This window comes from Podarcis erhardii (genome assembly GCF_964252035.2).
Source record: "Podarcis erhardii genome assembly, chromosome: 6".
NCBI lineage: Eukaryota > Metazoa > Chordata > Lepidosauria > Squamata > Lacertidae > Podarcis > Podarcis erhardii.
Window position 1 is genome coordinate 28,732,185 of NC_138510.1, and position 12,827 is coordinate 28,745,011.

At 44.3% G+C, this 12,827-nt stretch overlaps 1 protein-coding gene across 4 annotated transcripts in view; it reads right to left on the reverse strand.

Moving 5' to 3' along the window:
- The window catches only part of TGIF2 (TGFB induced factor homeobox 2), a 377,907-nt gene extending 369,558 nt beyond the window's left edge, over positions 1–8,349 (reverse strand). Inside the window, exons 1-2 of one of the 4 annotated variants that reach the window (XR_014157984.1) lie at positions 7,568–7,660; positions 4,251–4,489 (exon numbers count right to left, since the gene is read on the reverse strand). Coding sequence is in view for 3 of the 4 variants with exons in the window: in XM_081868080.1 (XP_081724206.1) it covers positions 4,251–4,489; positions 7,568–7,640 (312 nt within the window). In the remaining variant the exon portion in view is untranslated. Of the gene's footprint in view, positions 1–4,250; positions 4,490–6,682; positions 7,682–8,080 lie in introns of those variants that run through there. The other 3 variants (XM_081868078.1, XM_081868080.1, XM_081868079.1) reach the window with 3 other exon arrangements.
- Between the last annotated feature and the right edge of the window lie 4,478 nt (positions 8,350–12,827).

A 12,827-nucleotide genomic window follows, 5' to 3' on the forward strand; every position in this document is an offset into this window, starting at 1 on the left:
GTTTTCAATAGGCATGCCCTGGAGGTGTTTCTCACGGAACTCCTAAGAAGCCTGACAGGGCCGGTCCTACCATTAGACATAGTAAGGTGGCTGCCTCAGGTGGCAGATGTTGAGGGAAAGGTAGTGGGGGGTGATATGTTGGAAAACAGAGCTGCATGTGCCACACAGGCCTTACCCTGCACCATCTAAGCTAGCCTACTGCCCTCATATATGGCGGGGGAAGCCATCTAACAATATTTTAAATTGATTCCCCCACCAATACACACACACACACACACACACACACACACACACACACACACACACCCCACCCAAGAATTCCTATGGTATATTAAACCAGGTTGCATGAGCTCTTTCTATAAACAATTCTGAGTCCTAAACTAGCTTAACACTGAACCCTGTCAACAGAAGTCCTATGCAAGGGCTTTTCCCCTCTCCATCCCCAGTGCCCCCCTAAAGCTGGCTCAGAGGGGAGTCAGCAGAACCCCCAGAACAGTGTATGGGGAGGGGAGATCAGACATAACTGTTCCACAAATGCAACACTGAATTCCACCCATTGTTTTTAAGGTACTTGTCAAGCACATCAAGCCCTGGTTTCACACCATGGAACAGGCCAATGGTTTTCAATATTAGGGCAAGACCCTTACTCCCAAAGCAGACCCAGAAAATAAAAATTATCCAGGCACCTGGTGACAAGCACCTAACATTGGCATAGAAACATCTGTGTTTCTAAAAGTCTCTGCAGGGCACAGGTAGAAATCTGATGCTTGCTCTTTGAAGACAGATGCTGTTTTCCAAAAACAAACTCTGTAGCCAAGGATGAATCAGGGCAGGGGAAACCCCACTCTTGGCCTCAGCCACACCTCTATTCCTTTCCTAGCTCCTGCATCCCTTGCCAGGTGAAGCAGAAGTCTCGTTACCCTCCTGACACTAGACTGACCCAGCAGACTATCTTATATTTATTTAGTTATTTCCGAAAGTCCTGGCCTCTCCTTCAAATCCTTGGAAAGGATTTGACAGATAGGGAAGCTAGGTGTGTTTCACAAGCATTCAAGGGCAAGCACACCTTGCCAAAAGTTGAGGCCACAACCAAATACACACAGAAAGGAACCCCTCAGCTGTACTTGATTCCATGCAAATAGTAAATGGCTAAATTCACATCAGGTGTTGAGTGGGTGGCACAGAACACAGTTCAGCTAAAACTGTTAAGGACTGGGTTAGATTTGTTTAGCGTTTTCTCTCTTAATTTCTAAATTATGCTTCCTTCCCCCTCCCCCAGTACAACCACAGACAAAAAGCATTTGTGAGGAGGAAAGAGACGGGAACACCTTTGGGGCAGTTGGGTATTTTGTTCCCAAAACCAAGTCAACTGTTCATTTAGGCTCATATCCTGCTTTTCACTCCCCCTCAAGGCACACACACTTGCCAAGAAATGCCTTAAAGTGGAGTTGAAGGATGAGGAAGTGAAAAGCAAAGCCCAGACACTTAATGGAGAAATCTTACCCTTCTATTAATACTACTTCACCCTAGGGAAGTCGCTGAGGATTATACAGGCTTCGCATAAACCTCTAATTTCTAATACATGTTTAGCTCCTACTATTTATTTTAATTACCAAATAGCTTTATTTTTATCATTGGCTTTTTTGTTTTTGCTATTTTGCTGCTGGTTTTTGTTTGTGAATCACCTTGGTATTTATTTTTGAAATGAAAGCAGTAGATAAACAACAGTAATAACAACAATATTGATATAGGTTCCCAAAGGCCTAGCTGCCCAACATTCCTTGAGACCTTGCAAGGATCTGCTGGTCATAAACAGATTCCCACTCAAAACCCTGTGCAGTGTTGCAGTACACTGGGGTCCTTAGAAAATCTGTACACTTATAAGGCAAGCACAAAATGGATAAATTTAAAATGCTTTGATTCCATCAATACAGATGGATTGCAGCCCAAATCTTCAACCCTCAGTGCCTTCTGCCCTACTAATCCAGTAGAAGATCAGGGATGGACCATCCAAGAATGGAGGTCTTCTGGAATCCTGACTAGAACCATATAGGCCCCATTAACATGCGGTGTTAAACCATACTTTAGCATGAAATAAACTATGGATTTACATGAGTGAGCAATGTCCTGGTGCACACTGCTCACAAGACAATGCTTCACACTTTTCTTCAACATGCCAGAAAGCAAACAAACTGTTACATGAGAGCCACCACTTGCATTTCTTTTGTGTCCTAACAAGCCACGGTGGTAAGCCAAGTGGGTTCTTGACTTACCACAGTAGTTTGTGAGGAGACAAACAAGCCACAAGTGCTACCCTGCATGTTAACAAGCCAATCTCCGGTTTGTAATCTTCATCCCCCTAGGAGAAACACACGTTTGTTTTAAACCATTGCTTATTTTAAATGATGGTTTACAGCAAGCCAGACTAGAAACTTGTCTTAAGAGTCCACTTAAGGGGCATATATAGCCCCCCCCCCAAAAAAAAGATTAGCCATCATTTTTAAGAGTCATGCACACCCTAATACCCCCAGTAATAATTTATTCCAGATTGACAATCACTAAATAGTTTATTGTCTCACTTTCCCATACAAATTATCTGCTTTTGCAGAATGTAACTTAATTTTGTGCTGTTAAGGAGATCTTTCTTGGTATGTTAAAATTCACACTCAGCTATGCATAAGCTACCTGGAGAGACCAGTCCATAGAAAAGGGCAGATTTGTTCTCCACTGCCCCAGAGAACAGAACTAGGTCTAACGGTTTAGGTTACCAGATGGCCTACAAGACATTCTCCCAACTATGATTCTTCCCAATACATGCAAAAGACTGGAATTAATTCACGTAGTGGCATTACTACAATAGCATAGGATTGCAAATCAGCCTAGAGTATTTTGGCACCCCAATTCTACTTGCAAGTTAAGCACTACTTATTTCAGTGGATTCACGTGCACATTTATAAAATGTGCTTCAGATTGCACACCAAACAAAATCAACCCAATAGAAATAAATAGCTACAGATCTTGGCCCATAAGGCATTCTTAAATTCATAACTTATTGCAGATCTGCCCAGTCCTTCAGACTTCTTTGGTGCAAAATCATTTTGTGTATCTGTTTATGTACTAATTAAATTCAGCTAACTTGTGAAAGCAGGTTTAAGATTACTGATCTTTAACACAGGTGAAAGGGGACACCCAACTTGTTTCTTTGTAAAAGGGGGTGAGAAGTTACGATTCCTGTTACATTTATTAAGAACATCATTAAGAACATCTAACTCAAATTCAGAGCAAAAGGTGGAGCTGAACATTAGCTACACAATGCAACTGATAACCTTATTAGGAAAAACTAAAATGCCAAAGGAAAGCAAGTAAGCTTTCAAACTCCTCAGAATTCTTCTTCAGGGTGGATATCAGACAAAACAAAGAGGGAGGAAGAGGGCAGGTGAATGGTGGAAACTCTTCAAAATCTGCATTATCCAACAACCTTAAGATGAAGTACATGAGGCATTCTTCAGGCTTAATTAGTTAACATGCAGGGAATAAAACAGATTCCAAGATGCAGCTACAGGGACACACAGAATGATCATGGTCCCCCACCCCTTTAAAGGTATGAAAAGTAGCAATTACCTGCATCTGCTCCCATCACTAAGCAGAATGTGCATGTCCCTTGGAAGGCAGAGAACAGAAGTAAAGAAAAACAAGACAGTCCTTACGTTAACAATGCTGGAGGTTAATTTTTGTGCACTGGGTGGGAGAGAGTCAAGAGAGGCCGAATTGGATAGTATTACCTAGTGGTTGGCGGGAAGAGGCCAACACAAGATTAAGACCCTGAGACTTTTCCCCATCATGCCCAGCTTCTCCTTCCTTTTGTGTTGGGGGGTGAAGAGATTTAATCAGCCTGAAGAAGAGCTCCGAGGAACAGGAAAGCTTGCCAATTACCTTAACATTTTAGTTGAGCCTAATAAAAGCTGGTTTGTTTTTACTTTTTGGATTTATTTTTGCTAACAGGTTTTTTTAATTAAAAAAAAATCTGCAACTTCTTATACATAGGCACAAGAGGTGAAGGCTCCAGTACCCTTTAACAGCAATGGAGCAGAAGGAATTTCAGCTTTCAACCTACACCTGCCAAAATCCCTTCCTCTGCAGTGCTATTAAAGGTACCAAAGCCTTCTCCTTTTTTGCACCTGGCAATCCTGTGTATGCAAGAAATCATAACTGGGCAACCTGCTAGGAAAGGATTATACAGAAGTTCATACCTGAAGAACAGAGAGGCTTGTTTGCCCAGAAAGGCTGAGTTTCTCTTGCTCAGACGGATATGCATTGAACCTGTGCTCGTAGAGCCACTCCCGGAGAATCTTCACAGACTCCTTAGGAAGGTTGCCCCTTCGTTTTCTCTTGCCGGGCTGCAACGGATCCTGAGATACGCTCCCATCATCCTCCCCAAAGTCACTATCTGACATGGTGGAACTGCTGGCAGATCTGTCTTGGTTCAAGCCTGGGATGTGGGAAACAATGCAAGACATAATAGGTCACAGGTGGAATTACACAGGTGTGAAAGAGCTGCAAGAAGGCAGGTTGTGTTCAACAGTCACTGCAGGTGTACCTAACAAGGTGGAAATCCCTTTACTGATTGCATCTTGCTCATCTTCCTTTTCACATGGGTAACTTGAGGCAGAAGATGGTCAACTGTGCAAAGGCCAACCTCAACAGCAGGGATGGGGAACATTTGACTCTCCAAAGGACACTGGATTCCAACTCTTGTCACTCCTGACCACTGACTACTCAAGTTACAAGAAAGGAGATTCCAACTAAACAGACAGTGGAACGGTCTCCCTAGGGAGCCTGTGGACTCTCCTTCCTTGCAGGTTTTTAAGCAGAGGTTAGATGGCCATCTGTCATTGATGCTTTAGCAGAGATTCCTGCATTGCAGAAGGTTGGACTAGATGACCCTTGAGGTCTGTTCCAACTCTACAATTCTATGATTCTTTGACTATGCAGCCTGGGGTGATGGGAGCGGTAATCAAACCACAACAACTGGAGGTTCACAGGTTCCTCATCTGTACTCTGCACTATGGTCAAATTCAGAGCACTGCTTGGCATTCAACTCTACAGAGTTGTGTTCTACATACTCTACACAGCTACAATATTTTAAAGTAAGTTATGAAGCTGTGCCATAAGCTCTATAGGAGACTGCTGGTATTAAAATCACAGAACTATAGAGTTCTTGTAAAGAACATTAATGATGCTGTGTTTTCATTAGAAAACCCATAACTATTTTTTCCTAATATGGTTTCCTTTCTTTACTGTGAAACTCCTCACACTTCTAACAATTTTGCCCAGTTCTGACAAAGGGGTATTTTTATGGCTTCCCCTTCCAAATGAAAAGAATTGTTTTGGACCTCATTCCCCCAACCCACACCAGAATGATTTTAAATAAAACAACAACTAAAATTCATTCATCAATATGTTTTTGAGCCAAGTCCAATACATGTTAAAAGTGCATTGCACAAAATGTTAGGAAATTAAGATGCATTTTACTTTGCAGGGGGATCAGACTGAAAAAGCAAGTGTCCACTATTAAAGACTCCCAGGGGGCTGCAGCCTTACAGCTCTTAAAAGTTTCTTATCTCCAACGCCCTTTACATGTAGAGACTTTCCCCCCCCCTACATTCCCCACAAAAAGGGGTGGCTGGGGGGGAGGGAGGACGACAGAGGTAACTTTTATATAAAACTGGTGGGCCAAGCAGTCGCCAAGACTTCCAAGTTTGCTTAAGGTTAGCTCAGTGCCCTTTTTTTCCAGACATGCGGTCGAGTTTGTTTGGAGGGAGGCACTCGGAGATCAACCCGTCCGCATCCACCCCCAGCAAGCGCGCACACGCAGAAAAACGCCAGGCAAATTCAAGTGCATTGAAAGGCAAGCGCGCATTCGCTTCTCCTCTACGCGCGCCCCCCACCCACCCACCCGCGAGGAAGAGAAAAGGGCAAAACTTTGTGCCTGTTAAAAAAAAAAAGCAAGCTGCAAAAGCAAATGGATCCTCGTCCTCCTATTCCTCCAGGCAACGCCGAGTGCAGCAGGGCTCGGGGGGGGGGGGGGGAGCTGCTGGCTATGTGAGGGAGTCTCTCTCTCTCTCCTGTTTCAAGTCTGCATCTCATCAGGGATGGAGAAGGAGGAGGAGCTTTTTTTTTTTTTTTTTTTTTTTTGCTGCCGTTTCCTCCTGGCCCTGAACTGCCCACACCGCCAGCTGCACATGGGAACGACAAAATCCAGCCCAGAGCGAAATAATAATTTTAAAATTTTAAAATGCAAACAATTCAGGAAGGTCGGTGGAGAGTCAGGCTAAAAGCACGGGTTGTTTTGGGTTTGCTTTGGGAGGGGGGTTTGGTCAGCTACGTTTGCCCCGCGTATCGTCCACTTTATCAAAACACCTACCCACCCCAAACCTCAAAATGCAAGCAAAAGGAAGTTAAAATAGCAACAAGCTGCCTCCTCGGCCGTGTCCATTCCTACACAAAGAGAATGCAATTGGAAATAGATCCGAACCGGGGCGGAAAAGGGGGAGGGAGGAGAAAAGGCAGATCAAACATTTCATTTTCTTCCGTTTGAATTCAAGCGAGACAAATCACGTGTCAGAAGTTTGCTACTTAGTAAAGCAGCAATTAAAATACATATACACACACACGAAAATACCTCGCGGATTACTCCCACCGGCGCTGGTTTGATAATGAACTCAGGTCTGGAGTTTCAAAAGGAAAAGTAACGTGGGAGAGCGAAGCTAACCTCGCTTCAACCCCCCACCCCCGGCCAACCTCTTTCTTTAAATCCCTTCCATCCCACTCCACACAAAACAAGCCTGGACTCCATGTTTTCTGCCAGTTGCACCGCCGCTCTCACCCCCAAAACCGCCTCCTCCGAATCCCTTCCATGGGGGGTGACCAGGAGGCAAGGTCGAAATAAGCAGAGACCTCCTCTCCTCCCCACCCCCCGAAAAAAGAGGGGTCCCCAGCACCCAAGCGCCGAAAGCAATCGGAAGACGAGAAACGCTCTCGCAAAAAGTTTTTCTTGTGTCTCTTTCCCTGAGTGACAGATGCCTAGACAGAGTTCTCTTTGTTCCAAAAGAAACAGGAACTCGCCCCCCCCCCGGAGCACGCGTTACCCCGGCTTTGCTCCAAACAAATCCACCCCCTCCCCCCAAAAGCTGTCATTTTACAAGCACTTGAAATCAGGTTTTGCTTTTGTTTGTTTTTTAAGAGAACCCTAAATTTGCAGAGTCCAAAATCGCCAGGGGTTTGTTTCTTTGCGGGTGGGGGGGGGAGCAGATGTGGGGAGGAGTTTGCAAAAGAAAAAAAATTGGGAAAGTTGCCATTTTGGGATCAAGAGGGAACAGAAGCACGTAAAAGTAAAAGAAAGGAGCTTTGGGAAGAGAAACCTTCGAAATCTTTTTTTTTTTAAGGTTTGTTTGTTTCCTTTAAAGAAAGCCGGACCTGGGGGGGGGGGCAAGAGAAGAACCTCCATTCAGAGAGAAAAGGCAGGAAAGAAGTTGGATCTCTCTCGCAATGTTGCATTGAACGTTACCGAACAAAAGATCCTCTTCCCCGACTCCCTCGCTTCTCGCTCGCTTTTGCATAGCTGAGTGCCTGGAAGGCATTTCTCGTTCGTCCCCCCCCCCCCCGCTCCTCGTTCCTCGTGGTGCTTTTTTTGTCCCTCTTCTCTCCCGCCCACTAGACTTTTTTTTGCAAAATTGAAGAGTTTTTGCAAACACCGATCGGATACTCTCCGTGCGCGCACATACACACACAAACCACCCGGTTCTCCACGAGGGCGCTCCATTCTCTGGACGCCCACGAAAACTCTTTCCTCCTCCTCCGCCCCCTTCTCCTGCCTGCGGTTTGCCTTTGAGAAAACAGACAGCGGTTTTGCAAAGGGGAAAAAAACCAAACCCCCGAGCCCCCTTTGCAAGTGCTTCCAGTCTTCAGAATGCCCCACACGCTTTTGCAAAAAAAGAAAAATGAGAACTCCAAAGTTTTGCCGAGCAAAAAGAAACTGGGGGGGGGCGCATATGCACCCCGAGCAACTTCCCAGACTTACTTTTCCCGGTCGGTTTCATTTTCTTCCTCTCGCAGCGTCTCCCACCCGCCCCTTTCAAGCTCCTGGCTCCGCTCCCGGCGGTGTTTCAATCCACGCCTTGGCAAGAAAAGGGAGCGTTGACGCAGCTGGTGGTGGATCCTTGCCGGACGCAGCGATGGGCACTTCTCTTTGTGTGCGCGCGCGGCGGCCGCTCAAGAGGAGGGGTCTCGGCGCTGCTCAAAGTGCCTTTAATACCTAACCTGCCACACGGTCTGACAGCTCGCGAGGGAAACTACCTCTGCGCTGACGTCAGATCCCCGCTCCCAGGGTCCGCTCCTCCGCTCTGCTCATCCATCCAGCCCCGTCCGCCCTTAAAGGAAGGCTCTGCGCTCGCCTCCCTCCCTCCCTCCCTCCCCCACCCACCCACCAAGATAATTTGAAAAGGTGGGGGAGGGGGCACAGGCGGAAGGTGGGTGGTACCAGCCGGGACGAAAACAAAACAAAATTACCACTCCCGGAAAAAAAGGGGCAACTTGCAGACCAGAGAAACTTCTGTTTTCAAATAAAACTCCAGTGAAACTTTTAAAGCAGTTTCCCGAAAAGATAAGAAAAAGCCCACGCTTACATGCCACTGTTTGCTTTTATTAACACTCTTTGGGGAGGGGGAGTTCTGATCAAAGACCTATAACAAAATCAGCGTTTTCTTCATTAAATGAACAAGAAAATCTAATCTCGTTTACGGTGTTCAGTTGCTGACATTGGAAAAAAAAGTTATGGTTGCAACATTTAATTTTTAAAGTTGCCATCCCTTAGTTCCAAGGCTGCAATCCTGCATAACAGAGACTCTTGGCACCTTAATCCTATACACGTTTACCTATGAGTAAATCCCACTGAAATAAATGGGGCTTACTTCTGAGTAGGCATGCATAGGCACACACAGTGCTGGCGGAATCCTCTGCACGTTTACCTGGGAGTAAGCCCCATTTAAAACAATTGGATTTAATTCTGAGTAGACATGTGTAGGACTGCACTGTTCATTCCTGATTTTTCTTCCAGTAACTAGGTAAGACAGAATCTGTCTGATTCAAACAACAACAAAAAGCAATACTAGAATGCTTCTGTGGAAACAGCATCACCTACCTCACAGGGTTGTTGTGGGGATTAAATGAGGGTGGGGGAGAAGCATTGTATGTCACCTTGCACTCCTTGGTGAAAAAAGTGGGATATAAATGCAATAAATAAATAATAATCATTTTTTTTTAAAAAAAATGCATTCATAAACAACACCAACTAAACAAAAGGACAAATTTTAAAAGGGAAATAATTATGGCCCCTGCTGCTAAGACATATCATAGCTACAATCTAGTGCACAGTGATGCTGACCCCTTGAAATGTTTACTGTGCCACAGAATTCCAAAGGACTTCCTAGGACTTGGGACTGTAGCCTTATTGAAAGCAATTGAAAGCAATGGGGCTTAAAAAACATACCGTATTTTTTGCACCATAACACTCACTTTTTTCCTCCTAAAAAGTAAGGGGAAATATCTGTCCGTGTTATGGAGGGAATGCCTACGGGTGGCATGCCTACGGATTTTCCTCCTCTAAAAACTACGTGCGTTTTATGGTCTGGTGCGTGTTATAGAGCAAAAAATACAGTATCTAATTCTGCACTACATCATGGAGCCTGTGTGTGAAATATTAGCAGGTGTCAAAAGGGGTTAAGTTCACCTGCTTCAAACCTCCTCCTGAAAAATTGTTTTCCATTGTTTATTAAATGCATTTTGAGGTTTTGTTTTAACTTGGTTTTTTTAATCAATGGTATTTAGGCCTTCACTGTCATCTATCTATAGCTATATATCTGTTTGCATTTGTATCCTACCTTCCTCCAAGGAGATCAGAGTGGTCAAACTTCACAATTGTTGTGATAGGTCAGATTGCAAATTAGTGAAACCAGCATGGGATTGTCATCCACCAATCAGAATGCAGTCCCCCCCCCTCAGGAAATGTAACAAGCAAATAGAAAGAGAACCTATCCAGTTGACAAACACCACATGTACACTATAAGAAATAAAATAAGTTTCACCCCCCTCCTCTCCCCGCTTTTTTCCTTTTCTTTCCTGCCCTTACTCAATACTAATCTCTCACAAAAAAATGTAACCGATCTGTACATTTGTATCGGTTATTAGAATTAAAAATCAGGCTAGCAATCTTTTGGAGAAAAAGGGACTCAGGTTCTGAAAAAGGTTCCTGTGTGTCTTAAAAGCTTGCACCCTGCATTTTGAAAAGACATGCAGATTCAATTTATACTTGTTTACCCAGAAGTAAGCCTGACTGAGTTTAGTGGTTCTTATTCCCAGCTCAGAGTTCAGCCTCTCATGTGCAATCTCATGCATGCTCACTTGCCGTGATATGTGTGTGTGTGTGTGTGTGTGTGTGTTAATTCCAGTTACCTGCTACCATGTAGAATTTTGAATTTTCCATAAAAAGAACAGAGAAGTATGGAAATAAGATCTTAATCCTATTTACTTTAGGAGGAAGTTCCATTAATTTAATTTCCAACACACACAGGTAGCTTTCTTGTCAGTGATGGCAGATATCACAAATCAGTATTGCCCCTATATTATGCAGAGACCCTGTGTCTCTGAGATAGGGATAAGGGTGTGCCCCTCCAGATGTTTTTGGACTACAAGGGCTATTGTTGGCCTGTTGGCTGGAGTTGATGGGAGCTGGTACAACATCTGGATGGCTACGGATCCCCCATCCCTGATTTAAAGTTGCATATTGGGCAGAAATTGACAAGTGAAGCCATCTCTGTGAATAAGCACAGTTGCTTGCCTCCTTATGCTAAATCCACTACATGCAGCTGCTGGGTGACCTTGGGCTAGTCACCCTTCTTGAAGTCTCTCAGCCTCACTCACCTCACAGAGTGTTTGTTGTGGGGGAGGAAGGGAAAGGAGAATGTTAGCTGCTTTGAGACTCCTTTGGGTAGTGATAAAGTGGGGTATCAAATCCAGACTCCTCCTCCTCCACCTGAAGTGAGCTTTCTAGTCCATTGTTTTGATGCACAAAAATGCATGATTACATTTATATCCCACTTGAAAGAGATCAGAGTGACACTATGGGGTTCTCCTCCCTATTTTTATCATCGTAATGACCTTGTGAAGTAGGAGAGCCTGAGGCTCTATGAATGGCCCAAGGTCAACCCACAAATATCTCCCACTTCAGACCTATGTACCGTATTTTTCGCTCTATAAGACGCACTAGACCATAAGATGCACCTAGTTTTTGGAGGAGGAAAACAAGAAAAAAAATATATTCTGAATCCCAGAAGCCAGAACAGCAAGAGGGATCGCTGCGCAGTGAAAGCAGTGATCCCTCTTGTTGTTCTGGCTTCTGGGATAGCTGCACAGCGTGCATTCGCTCCATAAGACACACACACATTTCCCCTTACTTTTTAGGAGGGAAAAAGCGAGTTTTATAGAGCAAAAATACGGTAAATTGTGCCGTTGATCTAGTTCTGACACTAAACATATATATAAAATGTGTGTGTGTGTGTGTGTGTGTGTGTGTGTGTGTGTGTGTGAAGGATGGTGTGCAATTAGCTAGAAGCTAGAGGCTAGCAAAGGATTGAACGAAGAGGAATACAGAAGAGAAGACGCCCCCCCTTCCTCGCAACCCCTCCTTTCTTTTTGGTAAGGAGAACTGAACTGAATAGAAGGGACAATGCATAGCAGAGGTGAAGTAGATCTTTGGCACTCCGCCTTTTCAAAAACAAGTGACCTAAAGAGATTCAAGAGCCCCAGACAGAAATAAATGTACTAATTAGAAATGTAGCTGTGGCACCATTCTATTGCCAGCAGTCCCTGAAACCGGGTGGCTGGTGCGCAGCACTGATCCTGCATATGTTTGCTGCACTGAACGGCTCTGGTATTCCCTCAACAGGTCAAAATGCCATGCACAGAACTGGGCTGCAAATGTTTCTTGAGCCCCCACCCACAAGTTCTATTATCTTGATTCTAAAAACAGCTGTTCTATCCCCCCAAAGGGACAGAAAAGGGTGGAGATAATTCAATCCCACGAACGTTAACAAGCTAAAACGTTTCAACATCTTTTCTGAGATGAAGTAGAGAATCAGGGGACCCTGACATGCACAAATTTGTTGACTAACATGATTGAGCTAATTCAGCCACAAATAGAGGGCTGCAAAGCAAAATGTAGGTATGGCTAGGCCTGAAACATCTGTGTGGAGCATTGGAGCCAGTGTGGTATATGGGTTAGAGTGTCCATCTAGGACCTGGGAGACCAGGGTTCAAATTCCCACTTGGCAGTGAAGCTCACTGGGTCACCTTGGGCCAGTCACTCACTCCTAACTGCCTCACGGGGTTCTTGTGGGGATAAAATGGGGAGGAGATGACCTATGTACACCACATTGAGCTCCTTGGAGAAACGCTGGGATGTACCGGTACATGTCATAAATAAATGTTTTGACATTAAAAAAAAATAAAAAATTGCCCAGGATTTTAACTGATTTTATATCTACTGCTTTTTGTATTTTTACTTTTGCAATGATAATTGCTTTTGTTTCTGATGTTTTTGATCTGTTTTATATTTGTTTTATGGCTCCCTACTGTAGGCTGTCTTGGAAATCTAGATTAATAACATTACATAAAAATAAATAAATAAATGGCACTTTTGCTAAACCTCAGGTGGCCTTCCTTTCCTCATCACGGCAATTATTCCCATTTCCTGATGGAGATTCAACAGCATA